The sequence below is a fragment of the Sphaeramia orbicularis genome, chromosome 8 (assembly GCF_902148855.1).
Source record: "Sphaeramia orbicularis chromosome 8, fSphaOr1.1, whole genome shotgun sequence".
NCBI classification, from domain to species: domain Eukaryota; kingdom Metazoa; phylum Chordata; class Actinopteri; order Kurtiformes; family Apogonidae; genus Sphaeramia; species Sphaeramia orbicularis.
The window spans coordinates 13,335,131-13,359,314 of NC_043964.1; the positions used below are offsets into that span (position 1 = coordinate 13,335,131).

General features: G+C 37.7%; 1 protein-coding gene across 1 annotated transcript in view; it reads right to left on the minus strand.

Annotated features, from left to right (window-relative positions):
- Positions 1–24,184, minus strand: part of LOC115424214 (uncharacterized) — a 93,894-nt gene that overhangs the window by 4,985 nt on the left and 64,725 nt on the right. Inside the window, 28 exon segments of the mRNA XM_030141334.1 lie at positions 15,627–15,810; positions 15,905–16,101; positions 16,222–16,340; positions 16,412–16,538; positions 16,842–17,231; positions 17,328–17,418; positions 17,595–17,740; positions 17,835–18,011; positions 18,117–18,359; positions 18,529–18,784; positions 18,873–19,009; positions 19,112–19,235; positions 19,354–19,471; positions 19,557–19,644; positions 19,757–19,836; positions 19,951–20,257; positions 20,342–20,512; positions 20,595–20,744; positions 20,854–20,972; positions 21,071–21,209; positions 21,302–21,405; positions 21,503–21,601; positions 22,083–22,146; positions 22,228–22,513; positions 22,602–22,629; positions 22,748–22,904; positions 23,100–23,243; positions 23,337–23,547. Of these exon segments, the coding sequence (XP_029997194.1) occupies positions 15,627–15,810; positions 15,905–16,101; positions 16,222–16,340; positions 16,412–16,538; positions 16,842–17,231; positions 17,328–17,418; positions 17,595–17,740; positions 17,835–18,011; positions 18,117–18,359; positions 18,529–18,784; positions 18,873–19,009; positions 19,112–19,235; positions 19,354–19,471; positions 19,557–19,644; positions 19,757–19,836; positions 19,951–20,257; positions 20,342–20,512; positions 20,595–20,744; positions 20,854–20,972; positions 21,071–21,209; positions 21,302–21,405; positions 21,503–21,601; positions 22,083–22,146; positions 22,228–22,513; positions 22,602–22,629; positions 22,748–22,904; positions 23,100–23,243; positions 23,337–23,547 (4,456 nt within the window).

A 24,184-nucleotide genomic window follows, 5' to 3' on the forward strand; every position in this document is an offset into this window, starting at 1 on the left:
CTTCTGAAGTTGAGCTCCAAGAGACTGTTCATCTTCAATCTTACTGAGGAGTTGGCTGGTCTCAAAGTCTTTTCTTTATATAAGAAGGAAGATGGGAGTGTTACATTTTTCTTCTATGCTGAATATGCTCAGTATACTGGACATAAAAACATGAACTTCATCAAAGACTCTATTTTCACTTACTTCTTGAGTTTCTCCTCAGATTGCTGCTTGTCATTCTCCAGATCCATTATGGATTCCTGGGCCAGTTTCAGGTCTCCCTCCAGCTTTCTCTTGGCTCTCTCCAGGTCCATGCGGAGTTTCTTCTCTTGCTCCAGAGATCCCTCAAGCTATTGAATGATGGTGATTTGAGAGAAATTTTAGTAAATAAGATGGTAAATTATCAATACAAAAATAATCCATCTAAAATAAGAATTTCCTCACATCATCCACTTGCTGTTCCAGCTTTGTTTTGGCCTTGGTCAGAGTGTTGACTTTGTCTTCCTCTGCCTGGAGATCATCCAGTGTTTGCTGGTGGGCCTCTTGGAGGGCTTTCTTCTCCTTGGTTAACTTGGCAATGGCCTCATCTTGAGATGCCATCTCCTCTGTCAGGTTTTTCACCTAAAGTGTTACATGGAAAGTCCATTTACATTTACAACTTATTCACAAAAGAGAGTTAAAATTGTATCCTTTAAGAAGTTAAAATTAGAATGAATTGCACCTTGTTTTCAGTGGCATGTTTCTCTTTCTCCACTTTCGCCAAGGTGAGCTCCAAGTCATCAATGTCTTTCTTCAGCTCAGAGCATTCATCCTCCAGCTTCCTCTTCTTGGCAGTCAGCTCAGCATTGATTTCCTCTTCATCCTCCAGTCTCTCTGTTGTCTCTTTGAGTTTGGCTTCAAGCTGGATTTTACTCTTAATGAGTCCCTCACACCTCTCCTCAGCATCAGAGAGATTCTCACCTTCCTATTTTTTGGACATATGTGTTGTGTGAATCAAAAGTAGATTGCATCTGCCACATTTAATAATACATGTAGAAAAAGGAAACAGTATTGACAGCTGGTTAAGCAAATGATCTGTCTGATCTGAGCAAATTTTGCATTTTACTCACAGCTGCCACTTGCAGTTGCAGGTCATTCTTTTCCTGCAGCAGGGAAACCATCTTCTCCTCCAGCTCTTTCTTCTTGGCCAGAGCAGCAGCCAGGTCAGTTTGCATTTTTCCGTAGTTCTCTTTCATTTGAGCCAGTTCTTTCTCAGTCTCAGCACTCTTCAGAAGAGGCTTGATCTTGAAGTACAGATGCATCCATGGCCAATTTTTGACATTCATGAAAGAGCGAATGTTGTACTGGATGGTGAAGATTGCATCTCTGAAAAAATAGCATTACTTTATGCATTAGCAGTGTTTTTGTTAAACATTGCTTTATTGTTTATTAAGTTTATATATATTTGATGGCTACCATACCTCCTCTCCATCATCTTAACAAACTCCTTCCTCATAAGAAATCCTCTGCAGAGAGCCTGAGTCATGGTCACCAGTGTAGCCAGTTTATCATCTCTCATCTCCTCTAGAGTACCCAGCAGACCAGCTTTGAAGAACACCTGTGTTGTCAAATTAAGGAAGTAAGTCACCAGCATTTATGGATATATAAAAATAAATTAACACCTTTCATTAACAACAAACCTTGGTGTGTCCAAACTTGTACTGGGTGTGGTCCACATCAATGGAGCCCAGCAGCTTCTCTGAAGCTTTCTTGTTGTCAATGAACTGTCCCTCAGGGATGACACTGGCATTCAATACTTTGTATCTAAATGAGAGGAGATATTAGTTTTGTTGTCATATTACCTTTAATCTTAGCTCAGTCTTTTACAATATCATCACTCTGCTGTCTACTTGTAATAACAACTGCACCTCTGCTTGAAGTCACCATAGAGGATTCTGCTGGGGAAGCCCTTTCTGCAGATTCTGATACCTTCCAGCACACCATTACACCTCAGCTGGTGGATGACCAAGAAGTTCTCCATAAGACCTGGACATTACAATTAGGTTATTTTTTTTCTTCATACTATGTTAAATACTGTGTATTACAGTAAAGTGCAATGCCTCTTCTTACCAGGTGTCTTTGATTCATTCGGAATCAGGCAACGCACAAAGTGAGGGTGAGTACTCCTCAGGTTGGTCATCAGCTTGCCCAAGTTCTCCTGTGGATCACCAACAAAAGGTATCACGTATCATTGGAACGGTATCAGGTATCACTGGAACGATGACATGTGATTTTTCATTTTTTAAAATTGTATTTGTACATTAACAACAACCACACATACTCTGAAAAGGGCAGACACAGTCTGGAAGGAACCACCCTTCTTCTTGCCACCACCCTTCTTGCCACCACCACCACCAGACTCAGCTTAAAGTGAAATTACATGAAATAAAAGTGAAAATTACTTAGTATTTGACATTACTATTCTTTTGTGGTAAAAAAACACCAAAAGATACTTTTCATTTACACTCATATTTCTTACCCTCAGCTGAGGCATGGGATGCATACAGGAAGGCCAGCAGTTTGTTTGCAGACTTCTGGTAGAGCTGAACAACTGAATCATTCAGGGGGTCCTTGTTCTTATCAAGCCAGCCAGTGATATTGTAGTCGACTGTACCGGCATAGTGGACCAGGGAGAAGTGAGCCTCAGCCTTGCCCTTTGCAGGTTTTGGTTTTTCAAAGGCTTTGGTTTTGCCAAGATGCTGATCATGCAGCTTGTTCTTGAAAGAAGTGTCTGTAGCCTTGGGGAACATGCACTCCTCTTCAAGGATGGAGAAGATGCCCATTGGCTGAAGACAAAAGTGACGTCACGTTTAAAAAAACAACAGCTCAAGAATCAAGAAAGAAATCAGCAATTCAGAATTTAAGGCTAGGATTTGCCTCACCTTCTCAATAAGCTCAATGCAAGCAGCCAAGTCCATACCAAAGTCAATAAACTCCCATTCAATGCCCTCTTTCTTGTATTCCTCTTGCTCCAGGACGAACATGTGGTGGTTGAAGAACTGTTGCAGTTTCTCATTGGTGAAGTTGATACAGAGCTGCTCCAAGCTGTTGAACTGTAAGTACAGAAATGTATTAATTTCCAGTGCAAAACTATTTCCTTCCTTTCTAATGCCCTTTAATTGTATTTCTTTCAACTCACATCGAAGATCTCAAATCCAGCAATGTCCAACACTCCAATGAAGTATGACCTTGGCTGTTTTGTGTCCAACATCTCATTGATACGGATGACCATCCACAAGAACATTTTCTCATAGACAGACTTGCACAGAGCACTGACAGCATTGTTGACCTGCAAATCAATATAGCAATAATGCAAATATTAGTGAAAAGTACCTTTTATAATTCAAATATACATGTATATATTTAGGTAATTTAGTTGAAGTTAGTTTTGAATACTTGTTTTAGTTACCTGTGGAACAGTTTGACCTTTGGTCACAAACTCATTTCCGACCTTGACTCTTGGGTAGCACAGAGCTTTAAGCATGTCAGCTGAGTTCAGGCCCATGAGGTAAGCGATTTTATCAGCCTCTGATATATAAAAAAAAAAAAGAAGGTTAAAACAATCATAGAATATATAAAGCGATGTCAGCACATCATGAAGTAATAATTAACTTTAGTTAACTTTGAGCAAAATCATCGCTGAACACAATTTGTCATAATTTGTCAAATGTACACTCTTGGCAGTTATGTCCTTTAACTTTAAGTTCCTGTGTATTGACTCCTTTTGTTTTATAGTGATTGTATGTATGTGCTTATTTTATATAATTTGAAATTGATCTCTTGACACAATTAATTTCTTAGTTTCTTTGACTGATGCTTGTTACAGACAATTTGTATACCTTATAACAGTTTGAGAAATGTTTCCGTATGTTTTACCATTATTTGTAATAATCTAAAGTTTTTTTGCTGCATATATTTAATACCAGTGGCATAATGATATCTCTTTGTGTTATTTAATGCAATGTTCAGTATGTAAAATAACATTAACTAAATTACCCTCAGTGCCATCGGGTTCACCCTGCTCCTCACGCTGCTTTTGCTTGAATTTCATGTTGCCGTGATGCATTACAGCACCAGTCAACTTGTAGATGGCTATCTTCTCCTCAGCAGTGAAGCCCAAGATGTCAATAGCAGTCTGTATCACCCAAAGAAGAAAATAATTAACACCTGTTATATCGTGGCATGAGATTCATAATTTCATTTTGTCTATTATGAAATGACACTTTACATCAGTTGCAATGAACTCCTCCACATCATTGATACTTTTGACGGTGATTTCACCCTGACTGATCATTGGGTAGTCATAGGGGTTGGTGGTGATCAGAAGAGCCTCTGCACAAAAATGAAATATTAGTATTTACAAATCTTGCAATAACACTTATTTTGCATAGTCCTGAGCCTACGTCTTCTTAATTTCCAAGTTATAACATACCTAGGAGCTCAGGTTTGTGGCCAGTCATCAACTGATAGAAAATGTGGTAGCTCCTCTCAGCAGACAACTGGAAGGTGACACGAGACTTTTCCAGCAGATCTAAAATTAATAAAATAACATAATATTGTTAATCTACTTTACATATATTGCACTGATTGTTTATGTGATAAAAAATGTTTGGCAATTTTGTGCTAAATTTTGCACAAAAATTGTCACAGTAATGTAAAATACAATAATTATATAATTTAAATATCAAAGTTCAATGTACAAGTATTTAAAAATACTTACATGTTTCAATATCAGCAGAAGCCAGTTTGCCAGTGGTTCCAAAATGAATTCTGATGAATTTACCCTGAACATATCAGATTGGAGTTAGCAAGATTCTTGTTGTGTTGCTCAATAATCATATTTATTTTATCCTTTTAACACTTACAAAACGAGAGGAGTTGTCATTCCTCACAGTCTTGGCATTACCATAAGCCTCCAGCAGAGGGTTGGCTGCAATGATCTGATCTTCCAGTGAACCCTGTAAGAATATCATGAATTAACCTGTTAACATATATCTGATATTCTTATATATTATATATTATCAAGACCCAAATTAGACAAGTCTCTGACAAGGGAAGGTTTTGTTGCTTTTTTTTTTTTTTTTTTTTTTTTTTTTTTTTTACCTGTATTTTGCCAGCGCTTGCCTCAGCCTTCTTAGCTCCAGCCACTGCAATTGTTGCAAAGTACTGGATGACACGTTTGGTGTTGACAGTCTTTCCTGCACCAGATTCTCCACTGAGGAAAAAGATATACATTGTAGGGTTTTGGCTTCATTCTAATTAATTTCATTAACATATAGGTGATATACTCACGTAATCAGGACGGACTGGTTCTCACGATCTAAAATCCAGAATAAAACAAATACAATGGAGTTAAACTTTTATTTGTTGCCATGAGATTCATCTCTGCATGTTGCACTTAAATATTCCAATTACTTTGATCTTACCAGTGAGCATGAACTGATAGGCATTGTCAGAGATGGAGAAGATGTGGGGTGGAGCCTCAATCCTCTTCTTGCCTCTGTAGGCCCCAACGACCTGAGCGTCGTACACAGGAAGCCACTTGTAGGGGTTCACGACGACGCAGAACAAGCCAGAATAGGTCTATTGTAACACAGAGACAAATTAGCACATTTGATGTACACATACAATATAAATCTACAAGTGCATTGTACTAAAAGAAGCAATCTCACATAGATCATCCATGATGCAAAACGCTCTTTGAGGTTATACAACACAGAGGGTTCGTTGAGGTGGGTCATCATGGCCATGTCCTCAATTTTATCAAACTTAGGAGGATTCATGGGATGGATGTCATCTTCTTTGACTGTGAGAGTCTAAACCAGAAAAAGACAAACAGAATTTAGAGATTTAAAGATATGTTTGAACAGATCATCAAATAAAAGTTTGTTAAATTCGTGTTGAGAGAGTTTACAAAGTAAAGACAATACTTTTACCAAACGTTGTGGACAGTGTTATCAGTTTTTGTGACTCTCTTGGGGCTATTTGTAGATAATTACATTTTTAGTATACAGACACTTACCTTCCCTGTAAGAGTCTCAACTGTGGCTTTGCCACCCTCTCTTTTGATGAGTTTACCCTTTAGGTACATCTCTTCAGGCTCTGCCACAAAGTAGGCAGTTTTGGCATCAAATGGAGCTGTCTGGGCCTCAATCCTCTCCTTCTCTGGCTTCCGGAGGTAAATGGCCGCTGGGCCATAGGCCTCCATCTCTGCGTCTGTGCTCATGATGGCACCTTAACCAACTAAAAATGAGAAGATGTTATCCATATTATACTGTAGTTTTGTTTTTTGTTTTTTTTTTTAAGAAATGAAAACACACTCATCAAACTAACTACAATATACCTCCTTTGGTCCCAACTAGTGTATGAATTCAGTCAGGTCTGTTCTTCTGGTTCTGCGGATAATGGTAAAGTATAAATATATAAATCATGTTACACTTATGTGTGGCATACCCTGTGATAAATAAACAAGTTATGCAAATAATTCATTGGTAAATTACATTTGTGCAATACTATTTAGTTAAAGCCAGCATACTTACCTGAGTTGGAAGCCTACCAGTTATTGACAGACCCCTGGAGTCTCTTTTATAGAGGGAGGACTGTCTTCTCAGTAGGTGTGCCCTGCTCAATTTGGTCATGTATTCTTGTCATGTAGCCGCTAATCCTGTGACATTGACATTTACAGTGATTATATTGCCTTCTAAGCACGTTTGTGGCAGTATGTATTTTTTCCTCTGTGCTTTAACTGAGTGGTCACAAAGCCTATTGTTAGAGAACTTGGAAACTTTACTTGAACAATGTCTTTTATACTAACTGTTGAATGCAAATTGTTAACACACATTGAAAATATGGAATGCTCTTTATATTATATTGTATGTTTTGCATTTCACATGAAAATGTTACATATACATTAACAATATAAAGATGAAGTTATCAGATTGATACTTTGGGCATTGTTAGTCTTTATCTTGTATGTATAGATAGATAGATAGATAGATAGATAGATAGATAGATAGATAGATAGATAGATAGATAGATAGATAGATAGATAGATAGATAGATAGATAGATAGATAGATAGATGCACAACATAGTCTATTGAAATGAGGTTAACTCTTCAGTAAGGTCAAAACTGTTCCATCTGGAATTACAATTATAAAATCTTTTTAGTTTTACTGAGGGCATAACATTTTGTGTTAAAATGTAACATCACTGTAGCGAGTGTATGTCTTCAAATATTACTCATTAAGTGTTAGGGAGTTTGTAGGGAGCATGGAGCTTGAGCGTAGATTTACATGTTTGTACAGTAAAACATGTAAAATGATGCTTGTCATTAACTAATACATCTGTCACCTACTAGTTTCAATAATAAAAAATCATTTCCTAAACGATCTACAGGGTTACCAATAATCTTACTGGAGTTTGTCATGGCGAGCACTAGCTGTGGTTTTGGAGAAGCATGTAAATGTCACTGGTATATGGTTGCAGGACAACCACACATCTCAGATGTCTGAAATAAAATTGAGGCTGAACGCCATTCCATAAAAGCTGAGGAGGGATTACATATCGCCTTGGAATGAAATGGATGAACAGTTGTCATCTAGGCCAGGGATAAGACTCAAAATAAATCCAGCGTCAATAAACAAGATGTTACAGATGCCGGAACTGTAATAGAATCATGAATGAAAAGTGTATTTGGGATTAAGTGCACATTAACATTTTAATGTATAATATCTGTGTTGGAGAATGTGTACAATTTTCCCCAGTGACTGTTGTTTTTATTAAGTTACGTTACTGAATGAATTTGGGATTTGCTATTGGTTATGTACTTAACCTTCTTTTGTCAAAAAAGGAGATGACCTTGAAGAATGTCACCCCTCTAACCTCAGAAGGTAAGTGAGCTATTGTACAAACATTTGTTGCACACATGCTATTCAAGTAAGGTCAGATGTCTCTGTTTTTTCAGCCATCCTGAATAGCATGTCCATTGTGCTATTCAAGCTAGGTCAAAGGTCTTTCTGTGTTTTTTTAGTCAACCTAAGTGTTGCTGTGCTTAAATACATTAGATGTCTTGCAGCACACCACAGAATAAAATTATGTTATATATATCAGTCTGCATGTGTTAATTGAAGAATTATCTGTTCTTCCATATTGTTAATCTACATGTTTATTTCCCTTAAGCTTTTCTTAACAATGCATGTGACAGTTGTCTGTGTCACCTTGAAATCAGGATATGCTTACACACAGGGCTCACCATCTCATCTGTGACTCATCTCAGGTAACAAAAGGCAGTAGCTTTTTCAAGATATATTAAACTGTTTTACTGTCTTCTTAAAAGCATATTGTAAATTCTGTTTGTTTTTAATTAGGCAGTTCAAACATGTAATTCTTTGTATCATTGCATTTCCAATTTCACATTATATGTAAAACTTAGCATAGACTTAAGAAGTTCACTTAATGGTTTGCTACATGAAACATTCTGTGGCTACTTTAAAGTTGAAATACTTTTCATTGTTACCTCTAAGCTTGAAAATGGCTCTGTTTCTTTTCATTAATAGGTTTGCTGTGATGGACACAACTGGCAACAGATTGTCCTAACCTTCACCTGTCCTTGAGTAAGTATAGATCCTTTCATAGAAGTCCTTGAAATAAAACATACCAAACACGTCGTGTGAGGAGGAGCCTGAGAGGGTTTAAAAGGCCTTGGGTCGGAGTATTCTATAGCAGGGTAGGAACACAGAGACCTGTGTTTAAGGTCTATCTAACTCTTTTGTTTTTAGCATATATTATAAATTAATCATTAATTTATCTATTTTATTTATTTTCCCGTAATTGTTTCTAGGACACAGACTGAAGAGAATAGGATTTTAAATTAGATAACTTTAAAGATGAAACTGAAATATATTGTTTTACAGTCCAAGATGTGTGCTAGTGTCACCTCTGTGGAAATAAGAAAATACAAGAAGGGAAAGGAAAATTGGTGGAGGTGAGCCTGTTTGAAAATATACTCCTATTAACATGCTATGATTAAATGTCTCATTCAATAGTTTTAAATGTCTGTTATCTTAAAACATAGCAACTGGAATATAAATAGATGTGTCAACTTTGCAATATTGGCAGAAGCAGGTCTCGTCAAAACCTGTTAACATGTATTATAATAATAAATGACACATGAGACCATGCTAAACAGCTGTCATTTAATTTCCACTGTCATACTAAATCAGCCAGTAATTAATTTGAACAAATGCAAACACCTGCACTGAAAAGGAAATCCAAGGCTTAAATTGTGCTTTGAAAGCCTCTGTGTTACCTCCCCTGCAGTTGTCTGTGAGCACAACAAAATCTGTGTAAACTAAAAATATCTTTGTACTCAAATGAGTCACTAGCTAGGGTGAAATGTCCACGTAAATAACACCTATCTGAAGGTCCAGAAACACATGGACTTCCCACACAGGCTGTGAGCTTTGCCACAAACAGACCCTTCATCCACATCTGTCATATTGTAATAAATATTACTATGATAGTAAGAAAATAAATAAATCAGCCTTCATATTTTTCAGAGATGGTATTACAAAAAGGGAAAGAACTCCCTCGGTCAACAGTAACTTAAGCTATTTTATTTTATTTTATTTTATTTTATTTTATTTTTAAAGAGTCATTTTAAAAACATCATGGTAGGTCACTTCTGAACTCTTGACCCCCATGGCCCCCCCTCACATAAATGTGCTTTTACATTTGTCAGTTATTCCAGTAAATTTGTGCAGTTTCAATGCAGTTTTTTGGAAAAGAAAGGCCACAGTGAAGAAAATGAACATGCTTGATCATATTATAACATGTTGCTAATATTTTACACTATCTGTTGAAAGCTGTCAACCAGATGATGCTACTTATTCAGCATTCTCATACTGAAATGAAGAAAACTGAAATTTTCAACATTGCCTATCAGGGACAATTTCACTTCACAGTGCATCACTACTGCACACTGTTCAGAATTTTAATATCAGTCTGATTTCAAATCAGCTACTTACGATTGAGGTTATGTTTACAACCGGGTCCTTCTGGCAAAGAGGACTGCTCATAAATTTAGACTGCTATTAGGAATCCTATTAATTCATAATGACTGTCGCCTCTCTGAACATTCACAACACTGGGCCCTTAGGCCAAGTAGTAGCAACAAGAGGACATGAATGCTTGCAATGGTTCAGAGCTTAGACTAAGCCAATTGTCATTCCATAACAGTGAGTGTCTCACTGTTAGAAGTATCACAATCTCACTGTTAAGTCCGTAGCTTAGATATACAGACCACAACTTGTCACTGGCCTCAGTTTAAATTTCTTGTAAAAGTCTTTTGTCTTAATTTGCACACTGCCTCAGTCAATATTCTTATATAACTATGCACTAGATCTCAGTAGTAATAATATTTTGTATTATATAGCTTATGGTTTTCAAAATAATAGGTGAAATGGAGGTAAATTTCATTTAGCTCATGAAAAAACCCTTTGTGTTCTTTACATTTTTAATAGGTACTTTATTCTATATAATTGTATACATTTTTTAGTTGCCACTGAACTAAGTATGCTAATTATATTTCAGTGATGGTTATGTTTCTAACTGAGTGAAATGAACTAGAAATATGTCAGCATCAGTGCACAATAAGAGCTATTTAAAATTTTGTCAATGCAAAGGAAAGGTGTGCCAATGCCTCCTTTAGTATCTCCTTTATCGCAGGATAGACTGGATGATCTTTTAGGAAAGAAGAGGAGAAAATGCCTTCACACGGTTCCCTGGGGTGGCAACATCATCCCATCTGACTACTCATGAAAACAAACTGTTAACATTACAGATGGGATGTGTATACTTCAAACACAAACAATCAAATAAGATGAACTATAAGTAACATCTTAATATATCACTATGGACACGATTCTGCTGTTAGTGTAAAAACCTGTACTTAGTGTGCATTTGTTGTGTTTGTTTTATTAAGTACACGCTGATGTCTGAATAAAACTGCAATCAGCATTGTAAAAACTAAACAGCATTTTAATTTTAATTGAGTACATTAAGTATACTGAATTCATTTATAGCTTTATCTTGCTTAGATGTAGCTCATTTTCATTTCAATGTATTACTTCACAGGTGTCAGTGGACAGGAGGCTGACGCTGAGTGACTGGTAAACTATATACCTGTATTTCTATTGCCTACTTGTAAATTAATCCTTTTCACCGGTGGGCTGATCAATGTAGGGGCCAAATGGACAGCGTTTTTTTTTTTTTTTTTTTTGTAACTATGTAACCCTCCTGGCACGGGGAGATTGACATGCAATTGGCCCAATATTTTGAACATGGCATACATAATTTTGAATTTATTGTTAATTTGATCGTTTTATTTGGAAAATTTCACATGCACAAACGTAAATATGCCAAAACACGCCCAAATTTTAAGGTCTTTATGACTGAATTTGAAAAATATTTTAAATCACTGGAATTTCTCTTTAAGAAGAAAAGCACAAACACTGGAAAGTTTATGAGGAATTCTTGAAAATGGACTAAATTTACTCTGTATTTTTTTTGTTTTTTCTTAGATATTTATATTTTAAGTTGTTATTATTATTATTATTATTATTATTATTATTATTATTATTATTATTATTATTATTATTTGTCTTTTCTTATTTGTGTCTGTAAGCATGTGCATTATGTTAATTTATTTATTTGTATGATTTTTCTTTTTGACATCTTGATGTTTGTTCAAAATTTCTTGATATGATGTTTTGTATACACATATATTTTTCAATAAAGTTGAAAAAAAAAACAAACAAAAGAAAACAAACAAAAAAAAAACATGTAATTGGCCCAGTGGTTTGTCTTTCTTCTAAATGGTCAACGGGAACGCCCACAAACGTCACATCCGGTTAGCGCCAAGGGGAAAACAAATTGGCCTCTGCTATTAGCCATCATGATGAAGAGTTGCTGTGTGCCCTTTTGCACCGCAAATAAACTAACAAACAAAACAAACAAACAAAAAAATCACCAATTATAATTTTACATTTTACCAAATAATAAAATGGAATCACAAAAGAGGACAAAATGGCTTCAAGCTATCGGAAGAGAGGACTAGTGTGGCAGTTTATACCCTACATCAAAACATGTGTATGTCTGCAGTCAGCACTTCATCCCAGGTAAGTTTATTGTAATGTTAACCATTTCCAACAACTGTAGGTTATGTCAGAGGTATCAGGAATATTTGATTAATTGTTTAAACGCTGGTGAACTTTGTGCTACATTTGTAATTTGTGTAGATTTCCTCACAACATGTAGAAAAGTACACATTCAGTACCTAAGTAGAAGTACAGATACAGATTGTGCATAAAAGTCTGGTAAAAGTAGAAGTACTGATTAAAGTTCTTTACTGAGTACGGTATATGTAAAACAAAACAAACAAATAAACAAAAAAAAAAAAAAGTGCTGGCTCTGAAATGTACTCCAAGCATAAAATAAAATATAGCCCTCTGAAGCCTCTGTTTCTGTGCAAAGCCAAAAGAACCTCTAGTCATTTTGGACCAACAACATTTATTAACATTAATTCACCTATTTAATGTCTGAAATTATGTTAAGTTTATGTTAAGTTTAATTCATCATATCTATAGGAAAAGTGATATAGTCCCTTACCACGTGACTTGATTAAGTAGCAGAAGATGTGAGGGGCTGGTCTGGACCAAAAAGTCCAAGGCTGAATTTTTGTCCCATTCCAGTCCTGTTCATAGCCTGTTTTGGACAATATGGGGTGCAATGGATTATCCAGTATGGCCTTTTTGTAGTTCATCTTCTGTCCATATTCTGTGTTTTTGGACAATGTCTTGATTTTATTGCCATCTGTGTTATAAATGATCTTCTTCATCTTAAAAATTAAAGAACCATACAAACTAATTTATTTCTACCTAGCTCTTGTTTTGAGCTATCTCTACAGTTTCATCTTTACTTGAACAGGAATGAGGAAAGACAAAAAGTAGTAATGTGTACTGAACAAAATATTTATTATAAAAACATGTTGACAGTTGGTTCATATTTTATGAGGACTGCCAAAGACGTTTCATTTGGTTGTAGTCTCCTATTCAGCGGACTCGCTCTGAGAAAAAAAAAGATTAAGATAATTAAAAGGTTGCAGATTTTAAACTCTTTTTGTTTAAAGGACTATAATGATTACCTTTCCAGTATCACGGCTCTTGGCTCTCAGCTTGTTGACCTGAGACTCAGCAATGTCAGCACGCTCCTGAGCTTCCTCCAGTTCATGCTGAACCTTCCTGAGCTTGGACATGTGGGTGTTGGCCGCCTCCTCCTGTGAAATGATTTAAAGTTATACTAGATGAGTTAACAGAGAACAAACATGCAATTAAGACTTTACTTACGGCCTCCTCAGACTGTCTCTTGTAAGCTTTGACTTTGAGCTGCAGCTTGTCAACCAGATCCTGAAGTCTGTTCACGTTCTTCTTGTCCTCCTCAGTCTGTAAAAGTAAAATAATAGAAATACTTTCTGTGAATAAAAAGCAGAAATTTACTTTTGGCCCGCATTTGCAAAGATAAAAACAAACGAACAAACAAAAGAAACAACAAACAATAAGCCATCCAGGAATGCATTTAGAAGTACTTAGGGGCTATTTTTTTGGCAAATGAATAATTACCTGGTAGGTCAGCTCCTTCACTCTCCTCTCATATTTGCGAACTCCTTTAACAGCATCAGCTCCACGTCTCTGCTCAGCTTCAACTTCTGCTTCCAGCTCACGCACCTGTAATGCCATTGCCATTAAATGTTCATATTTAAGTATGCACAATGTGATTTAATTTTAAGCAGTTACACTATATATTTAATGCATACCCTAGACTCCAGTTTTTGGAGCTGCTTCTTGCCACCCTTCATGGCGAGGTTCTCAGCCTCATCCAGACGGTGCTGCAGGTCCTTGACTGTGACCTCCAGGTTCTTCTTCATTCTCTCCAGGTGTGCACTGGTGTCCTGCTCCTTCTTCAGCTCCTCAGCCATCATGGCTGCCTGGAATTATAAAGATTTAATGAAAAGTTAAGTGAAAGTGAAAATTTATACACAGTTTAATGGTATATAATATGATATAAACTTTAATCTTATTAATAGTATTAATAAAGTAAATATTAAAGTAAAAATTGAAGAAATTAGGTGTGATCTTACATCAGTGATAGCCTTTTTGGCTTTCTCTTCAGCATTTCTTGCTTCTTGAACAGTATCATCCACTTCACTCTGAACCTGGACAAGATCAGCCTCAAGCTTCTTCTTGGTGTTCAGAAGACTGGTGTTCTGTGTATTTAAGGAAGTCATATTTAATATTCTGTGTGCATTCTGAATATTATCATTAGTGCTGTTTTAGTGTGAATCATTAAAGTCCAACCTGAGAGTGAAGCAGTCCAACACGCTCACTAGCATCAACCAGCTCCTGCTCAGCCACTTTGCGTCCTCTCTCTGTCTGCTCCAGAGCTGCTCTTAGCTCCTCAATCTCAGCCATCATCAGACCATTTCTACGCTCCACCATGGTGACCTGCTCCTTCATGTCCTCCTGTCCTCTGACAGCATCATCCAGGTGCAATTGAGCATCCTGACAAAAAAAACCCAGAAATGAACCTTCTGTACTCAGACTATTTGTTTTTTACTTAACACAATAAATTCACCTTGAGCTGGCCCTGGACGTTCCTTAGTTGCTTCTGGGACTCAGCAGCCTGCCTGTTGGCATGGCTCAGTTGAATCTCCATCTCATTCAGGTCTCCCTCCATCTTCTTCTTGACTCTCAGGGCATCATTCCTGCTCCTGACCTCAGAATCTAAAGTGCTCTGCATGGAGTCGATGACCCTTTGGCTGTTCTTCTTGATCTGCTCCATCTCCTCATCCTTCTCTGCCAACTTCCTGTCGACCTCACCCTTGACCTGGTTGAGCTCAAGCTGAACACGAAGAATCTTGGCCTCCTCATGCTCCAGTGTGCCCTTTGAGAAGTTAAAAAAATATATTAATATCCCTTGAATAACTACCAGACTACACAGGTGAGGACTTATTTTAAACAGTTAAACTAGTACAGTTTCCACCATCAGTTATTCTAAAATGTATTACTTCAGCTTCCTCCAGGGCTGTTTGAATTTCTGCTTTTTCGGTGTCCACGGCCTTCTTGGCTTTCTCCAGCTCATGGATGCTCTTTCCAGTTTCACCGATCTGTTCAGTCAGGTCTGAGATCTCCTCTAAAGTGGGAAATGAGCAAGAAAAAACCCCCATCAAAAATGATTTCCTTCATTGTTGGTTTATGTGAGTAGAAGGTGTGCCTTAAATGTTCCTGAGGGAGCGTACGCTGCAGGTTCTTGTTCTCTCTCTTCATGGTCTCCAGCTGATCCAGACCCTCCTCATAAGAGTTCTTCATCTTAAACAGTTCAGTGCTTAGAGTGCGAGCCTCCTTCTGGGCTCCCTCCAGCTCAGCCTGACCCTCCTCATACTTCTGCTTCCATTCTGACAGGACCTGAAATATGTGGGTGAGGAAAATGCATTATTACAATAGAACTGATAGTGATTGCATTACTTATTTGTTGTCCAATCTTGCCATTTACCTTGTCAAAGTTCCTCTGCTTCTTATCAAGGTTGGCAGCCAGAGCATTAGCTCTCTCCACATCAATCATGAGGTCCTCCACCTCACCCTGCAGCCTCTGCTTGGTCTTCTCCAACGAGGCACACTTTGAGTTCACAGCCTCAATGGATTCCTCAGCCTCCTGCAGACGCTGGGCAAGCTTTTTCCTGTGGTGAAGAAACATTTCATAGAGTTATAGACAATTATTTGAAAATTTATACAATTAAATTTCATTAAGATTCAAAACACTTTATTTCTTACTTGGCCTCCTCCAGTTCCTCAGTGCGTTGAACAGCATCAGTCTCATATTTGGACCTCCACTGAGCCACCTCACTGTTGGCCTTGGACATTCCTCTCTGCAGCTCAGCCTTGGCCTCCTGCTCCTCCTCAAACTGCTCTCTGAGCAGATCACAGTCATGGCGGGCTGATTGGACAGCATGAGCCAGGGCGTTCTTGGCCTAAAGAAAGAACGCATAACATGTCAAAAGAAATGAAACAGTTAAAAATGCCAATTGACAATAAATTAGATTGTGTTTTAATTCTTTTTCAGTTAATACTGAATTGCATTGAATTTGTACCTTCACTTCCTCTTCGGTGTGTCTCTTCAGCTCTTCAATCTGCTGAGTGAAAGCCTGTTTGCCTCTGGTCAGTTGAGATACAAGAGCTTCTTTCTCTTCAATCTGCCGACTAAATTCACCTGTAATGGCCATACGTGTTAGTCCTGGTTTTTAAATCCACCCACAGATGGTCTTTAATTTTGTGTCTTACCATTCTCTGTCTGCAGTCTCGCTTTTTGTGCATTCGTGTCATTCAACTGGCGAACATTTTCATCATTTTTGGATTTAAGTTCACTCAGCTGGTCCTCAAGAGTTCTGCACATTTTTTCCAAATTGCCCTATCAATAGGAAATCAAAAATCATTTTAATGCTTAAGAAACAGCTGAGAACATATCATGGATGTTGTGTTATTCATTGAGGTCCTTGATTACAGATAGTAACAGTGGTTGTAACAGTGCATGGCAACACTGACGTGGAATTTTTTCTGTACATTCTATGCACAAAAATCCCTTTTAAGTTATTGGGGACTTGAGCGTAATATTATATCATTAGCAGATTTCTAATTACTTACAAAAGGAAAGGTTCAGTAAAGTTTCCAATGCAACATGTAAATATGTATGTCAACTTTCATGATCTCACACCTTTGCTTTTGCAACAGCCTCCATGTTGCTGGAGAGGTCATCAATCTCCATCTTGAACTCACTCTTCTCCTTCTCAAGCTTCTGCTTGACACGCTGGAGGTTGTCGATCTGCTCTCCCAGTTCTGCTACACTGTCAGCCTGCTTCTTGCGGAGAGCTGCTGCAGTAGCTTCATGCTGCAGGGTGGACTCTTCAAGATCCCGACGCAGCTTCTGGAACTCAGCCTCACGCTTCTTGTTCATCTCAATCTGAGCGGCTGTTGCTCCACCAGCTTCCTCAAGCCTCTCACTGATCTCCTCCAGCTCCCTGGAGAGGTCAGCCCTCTGCTTCTCAACCTTTGCTCTAGCAGCTCTCTCAGCCTCAATCTCTTCTTCAAGCTCCTCAATGCGAGCCTAGATGTGATCATAGTGATATCAACTGAGTTCATTTACTTGAACAAAGAGCATTTTTATTTTAATTCACAGGTAATCCTTGCATTTGTCACACACCTGGAGTTCCTTGATTTTCTTTTGAAGCTGAGCTCCAAGAGACTGTTCATCCTCAATCTTGCTGAGGATCTGGCTGGTCTCAAAGTCTTTCCTTTATGTATGGAAAAAGAAAAGAAATATTTTTTGTTTTTACACAAATTACGTATTAAAGAAAGGACATAGATTCATATTAAATACATTGATTCCCAGGGGGAAATTCACTTTATTCACCAGCTCAGTAAGAAGAAAAAAAGCTGGAACTTTATCAAATAATATATTTTCACTTACTTCTTGAGTTTCTCCTCAGATTGCTGCTTGTCATTCTCCAGATCCATTATGGATTCCTGGGCCAGTTTTAGGTCTCCCTCCAGCTTTCTCTTGGCTCTCTCCAGGTCCATGCGGAGCTTCTTCTCTTGCTCCAGAGATCCCTCAAGCTATTGAATGATGGTGATTTGAGAGGAATTTTAGTAAATAAGCTGGTAAATTATCAATAGAAAAAAAATCCATCTAAAATAAGAATTTCCTCACATCATCCACTTGCTGTTCCAGCTTTGTTTTGGCCTTGGTCAGAGTGTTGACTTTGTCTTCCTCTGCCTGGAGATCATCCAGTGTTTGCTGGTGGGCCTCTTGGAGGGCTTTCTTCTCCTTGGTTAACTTGGCAATGGCCTCATCTTGAGATGCCATCTCCTCTGTCAGGTTTTTCACCTAAAAGTGGCAAGGTGATGTACATTTTATATATACACGGGTTAGAAATGAAGTTTAACTTTGAGGTTGAACATTATATTATTGATTGTTTTAAATTATTTTCACCTTGTTTTCAGTGGCATGTTTCTCTTTCTCCACTTTAGCCAAGGTGAGCTCCAAGTCATCAATGTCTTTCTTCAGCTCAGAGCATTCATCCTCCAGCTTCCTCTTCTTGGCAGTCAGCTCAGCGTTGATTTCCTCTTCATCCTCCAGTCTCTCTGTTGTCTCTTTGAGTTTGGCTTCAAGCTGGATTTTGCTCTTAATGAGTCCCTCACACCTCTCCTCAGCATCAGAGAGATTCTCACCTTCCTATTTTTTGGACATATGTGTTGTGTGAATCAAAAGTAGATTGCATCTGTCACAGTTTAATTTTCATAGATTCAAAATGCATATTTAGACATGATTAAAATATTAAGTTAAAGCAAAGCAATACTAGGATATATATAACAAAAAAGGACATATAACAAGTATTACTCACAGCTGCCACTTGCAGTTGCAGGTCATTCTTTTCCTGCAGCAGGGAAACCATCTTCTCCTCCAGCTCTTTCTTCTTGGCCAGAGCAGCAGCCAGGTCAGTTTGCATTTTTCCGTAGTTCTCCTTCATCTGAGCCAGTTCTTTCTCAGTCTCCGCACTCTTCAGAAGAGGCTTGATCTTGAAGTACAGATTCATCCATGGCCAATTTTTGACATTCATGAAAGAGCGAATGTTGTACTGGATAGTGAAGATTGATTCTCTAAAAAAAATACAAATGTGTCATTTATTCCTTTACGTTTTTTTAACCTTCATTTCTCGGGTATTTTGATATACTGTATTCCTCATACCTCCTCTCCATCATTTTAACAAACTCCTTCCTCATGAGGTATGCTCTGCAGAGAGCCTGAGTCATGGTCACTAGTGTAGCCAGTTTCTCATCTCTCATCTCCTCAAGAGTACCCAGCAGACCAGCTTTGAAGAACACCTGTGTTGTCATTAAACAGGGTCACTTATCAGCACTCCCAGATTCACCCTAAAATACAGTGCATAAAATTCAAACATATTGTAATGGTTCTTAGAAATGCACCTTGGTGTGTCCAAACTTGTACTGGGTGTGGTCCACATCAATGGAGCCCAGCAACTTCTCTGAAGCTTTCTTGTTGTCAATGAACTGTCCTTCAGGGATGACACTGGCATTCAATACTTTGTATCTAGATGAGAGAATATTAATTAATGTACTGTATATAATTAAATTACCTTTCAACTTCACTTAGCGTTTTACATCATCGTTCTATTGTCAAATTTTAATGTAGTGAACATTGCAAAGACCTCTGCTTGAAGTCACCATAGAGGATTCTGCTGGGGAAGCCCTTTCTGCAGATTCTGATACCTTCCAGCACACCATTACACCTCAGCTGGTGGATGACCAAGAAGTTCTCCATAAGACCTGGTCATTACAATTAGGTTATTTTTTTTTTTTCAAACTATGTTAAATATTGTGTATTATAGTAAAGTGCAATGCCTCTTCTTACCAGGTGTCTTTGATTCATTGGGAATCAGGCAACGCACAAAGTGAGGGTGAGTACTCCTCAGGTTGGTCATCAGCTTGCCCAAGTTCTCCTGTGGATTGCCAACAAAATGTATCACATATCACTGGGATGCTGAGATGTAATTGTTATTATTATTATTGTTTTTTAAAATTGTATTTATTTATTAAAGCAACCACACATACTCTGAAAAGGGCAGACACAGTCTGGAAGGAACCACCCTTCTTCTTGCCACCACCCTTCTTGCCACCACCACCAGATTCAGCTTAAAGTGAAATTACATGAAATAAAAGTGAAAATGGCTTAGTCTTTGACATTACTATTCTTTTGTGGCAAAAAACATCAAAATATACTTTTCATTTACACTCATATTTCTCACCCTCAGCTGAGGCATGGGATGCATACAGGAAGGCCAGCAGTTTGTTTGCAGACTTCTGGTAGAGCTGAACAACTGAGTCATTCAGGGGGTCCTTGTTCTTATCAAGCCAGCCAGTGATATTGTAGTCGACTGTACCGGCATAGTGGACCAGGGAGAAGTGGGCCTCAGCCTTGCCCTTTCCAGGCTTTGGTTTCTCAAAGGCTTTGGTCTTGCCAAGATGCTGATCATGCAGCTTGTTCTTGAAGGTTGTGTCAGAGGCCTTGGGGAACATGCACTCCTCTTCAAGGATGGAGAAGATGCCCAATGGCTGAGAAGAATTCACATTTCATGTAAAATACTATGCTGAAGAAGTAAATATCCACATATACTTTCAAAAATTAAGACTGCTTACCTTCTCAATAAGCTCAATGCAGGCAGCCAAGTCCATACCAAAGTCAATGAACTCCCATTCAATGCCCTCTTTCTTGTATTCCTCTTGCTCCAGGACAAACATGTGGTGGTTGAAGAACTGTTGCAGTTTCTCATTGGTGAAGTTGATGCAGAGCTGCTCCAAGCTGTTGAACTGTAATCACAGAAATGTATAATTTTCCAGTGCAAAACCATTTCCCTGTCTAATACTATTCAACTGTATTTCAGTTACTCACATCAAAGATCTCAAATCCAGCAATGTCCAACACTCCAATGAAGAACTGCCTTGGCTGTTTTGTGTCCAACATCTCATTGATACGGATGACCATCCACAAGAACATTTTCTCATAGACAGACTTGCACAGAGCCATGACAGCATTGTTGACCTGCAAATAAAAAATTATAAGTTTAAGATATGTTTGACTTGAACTCTGGTTCGAGGTTCGTTAATTACACTATCAAGTTCCAAAAATCTTCCATCTTTAATTTACTTACCTGTGGAACGGTTTGACCTTTGGTCACCATCTCGTTTCCGACTTTGACTCTTGGGTAGCACAGAGCTTTAAGCATATCAGCTGAGTTCAGGCCCATGAGGTAGGAGATCTTGTCAGCCTCTGTGAACAGACACATAATAGAAATTGCATGTTAATTTCACCAAGGCCTTACACTCTGGAAGAATGCATAAAGAGAATAGCTTGGTTTTATCACTTACCCTCAGTGCCATCAGGCTCAGCCTGCTCCTCACGCTGCTTCTGCTTGAATTTCATGCTGCCGTGATGGATTACAGCACCAGTCAACTTGTAGATGTTAATCTTTTCATCAGCAGTGAAGCCCAAGATGTCAATAGCAGTCTGCATTGAAAAATGAAGAAAGATAGTAATATTGTTGACGTTATCAAGTATACAGATTTAAACAGTTTTTAAATTTAATCATTTCATCTTACATCAGTTGCAATGAACTCCTCCACATCATTGATGCTCTTAACAGTGATTTCACCCTGACTAATCATTGGGTAGTCATAGGGGTTGGTGGTGATCAGGAGAGCCTCTGGAAAATAAAAAAAAAACAACCAAACAAACAAACATGAGAATAGTTTTTTTTCCCATATTTTATGACCTCCTTTTTCAGGTTGTCTTTAATTTACCCAGAAGCTCAGGTTTGTGGCCAGTCATCAGTTGATAGAAGATATGGTAGCTCCTCTCAGCAGACAGCTGGAAGGTGACACGGGACTTCTCCAGCAGATCTGAGATTGAACGTTTAAATCCAGATAGTTTAAACACACAGCAGTACAACCAGACACAGTTAACACTTTCAGTGGTTTCTAAAATTAGTTGTTTCTACTTCTTTGTAACTGCTCAGTAAGTTGTATTTGAAAGGCTGTGGAAAGCTGAAATCTGTTGTCACATTTAGTATATAAAGTATGAAGACAAACTGATTATTGGTTACTGTTACCTATCTTTAATGCTTATCTTTCTAATCCAACAGATGCCTAGCAGGAAGAACTGTGTGTATATACTGTACATAGCACTTGCAAATTACATTCTCATGTATTTTCCTGTATTTGTATATAATGTCTGCATGAAGTTGTATAAATTAAATGTAACTGTCCCTTTAACCTATCTGTTATTGGGCACATTTTCAGTTATCTATCATGCAGTCCCAAAAATTTTACTTGCAACACTTTTACCAGCACTTATACAGAATTGGCATACACTGAAACTTACATGTTTCAATATCAGCTGAAGCCAGCTTCCCAGTGGAACCAAAGTGGATCCTGATAAATTTACCCTAGACAGCCAGATTATTTAAAAAATTAGTTTTTGTGACATTGTTGGAAGAAAATCTCTATGTATTTCCTGAAATACTTACAAAACGAGAAGAGTTGTCATTCCTCACAGTCTTGGCATTACCATAAGCCTCCAGCAGAGGGTTAGCTGCAATAATTTGGTCCTCAAGAGAGCCCTGTAAGAGAAAATGTAAGTTTCCCTGTAAGTTTCAAAATAAACTCCTCAGTGAGACACATTTATCCTACATAACCAAGTTTACCTGCATTTTGCCAGGGGTTGACTCCTTTTTAGATCCAAGAGCTGCAATTGTTGCAAAATACTGGATCACACGCTTGGTGTTGACAGTCTTTCCAGCACCAGATTCTCCACTGGGGAGAAGGAGATATATCTTTATAAGTTTTTGTTTAATCATTTAAAAAAAGTAATAAGATTCAGCGTGATACATTTTACACTCACGTGATCAGGACAGACTGGTTCTCACGATCTGAAATACAGAGTAGTCATGAGATAAAGTTTCTGTAACAGGTTTAATTCCTATTTCAAGTCTGTTTTATTTTCAGTACATTTTCAATTTTAGTTATATTTGGTAACTTTAATCTCACCAGTGAGCATGAACTGATAGGCATTGTCAGAGATGGAGAAGATGTGGGGTGGAGCCTCAATCCTCTTCTTGCCTCTATATCCTGCTACAACTACAGCGTCGTACACAGGAAGCCACTTGTAGGGGTTCACAACGACGCAGAACAGCCCAGAGTAGGTCTATTGTCATACAGAGACAAATTGGCACATTTGATGTACAAATACAATATAAATATACAAGTAGATTGTACTAAAAGATGTAATCTCAGCATCAGCCCAGAGTGAGTCTGTAATACATTTTAAAATATTTTTGTATGCACAGTGAACATCAATTATTATTTTATTTTTACTCAAAAATTAGTATTTGAAACATACGTAGATCATCCATGATGCAAAACGCTCTTTGAGGTTATACAACACAGAGGGCTCATTGAGGTGGGTCATCATGGCCATGTCCTCCATCTTATCGAACTTTGGAGGGTTCCTGGGATGGATGTCATCCTCTTTGACGGTGACAGTCTGAATAAAACAAATTATTTTAAACAGTCACCAAAGTATTATCAAAATCAAAAAGTAAAGCATTATTGTAAATCTAAATACACTTTAACATACCTTTCCCCCTTCAGTTTCAACTGTGGCTTTACCACCCTCCTTTTTGATGAGTTTACCCTTGACATACAGATCTTCAGGATCAGTAACAAAATAAGCAGTTTTGGCATCAAAAGGAGTGTTTTGAGCTTCAATCCTTTCCTTTTCTGGCTTCCGGAGGTAAATGGCCGCCGGGCCATACTGCTCCATCTCCGCGTCTGTGCTCATGATGGCACTTTAGTGGAGACTGAAAACATGATAAATTACACACAGTGTAGTAACACATTTTTGTCATGAGTCAATGAATTGTTTGGAAGGTGTTTATGTCTAAATATTTAATCTGTAGAAAAGCATTTACCTCACAAGATCCCAGAAAATCAAATATGTTTAGGTGTAAACCCAAGATGCTTCAAAAGAAAGTAAGTTGAAATTAGTAAAATAAATGAAAATAAGTAGTAAGTAGTTATGTACGTTCGTATAAGTATTTACTTTCATTTAACAATCAAAATTGAAATACAAAAATACATAATTAAATACCAATTTCAAAAAATACTTAGACTGTACTCACGTGTGTGTTGGATGCCTGTCAGTTGGAGGAGGCATCCAGAGCTCCTGCTTTTATACACAGCGAGTCTGCATGCTCAGCACAAGCTTGTTACTCGATTTGGTCAGGTACATTATGCTTTACATCACGATGCTTTTTTATGACATGCAAGAGCATGATTCTTGTATATTTATATTTCAAAACTAAAAAAGTGAAAAATATGTCAAATGTATTAATCAAATTAACTGTTAACTATGATGAGTGATAATATGATAAATAATTCTAATGATAATAAATAATTACAACTAGATAATTAATAACTATGATT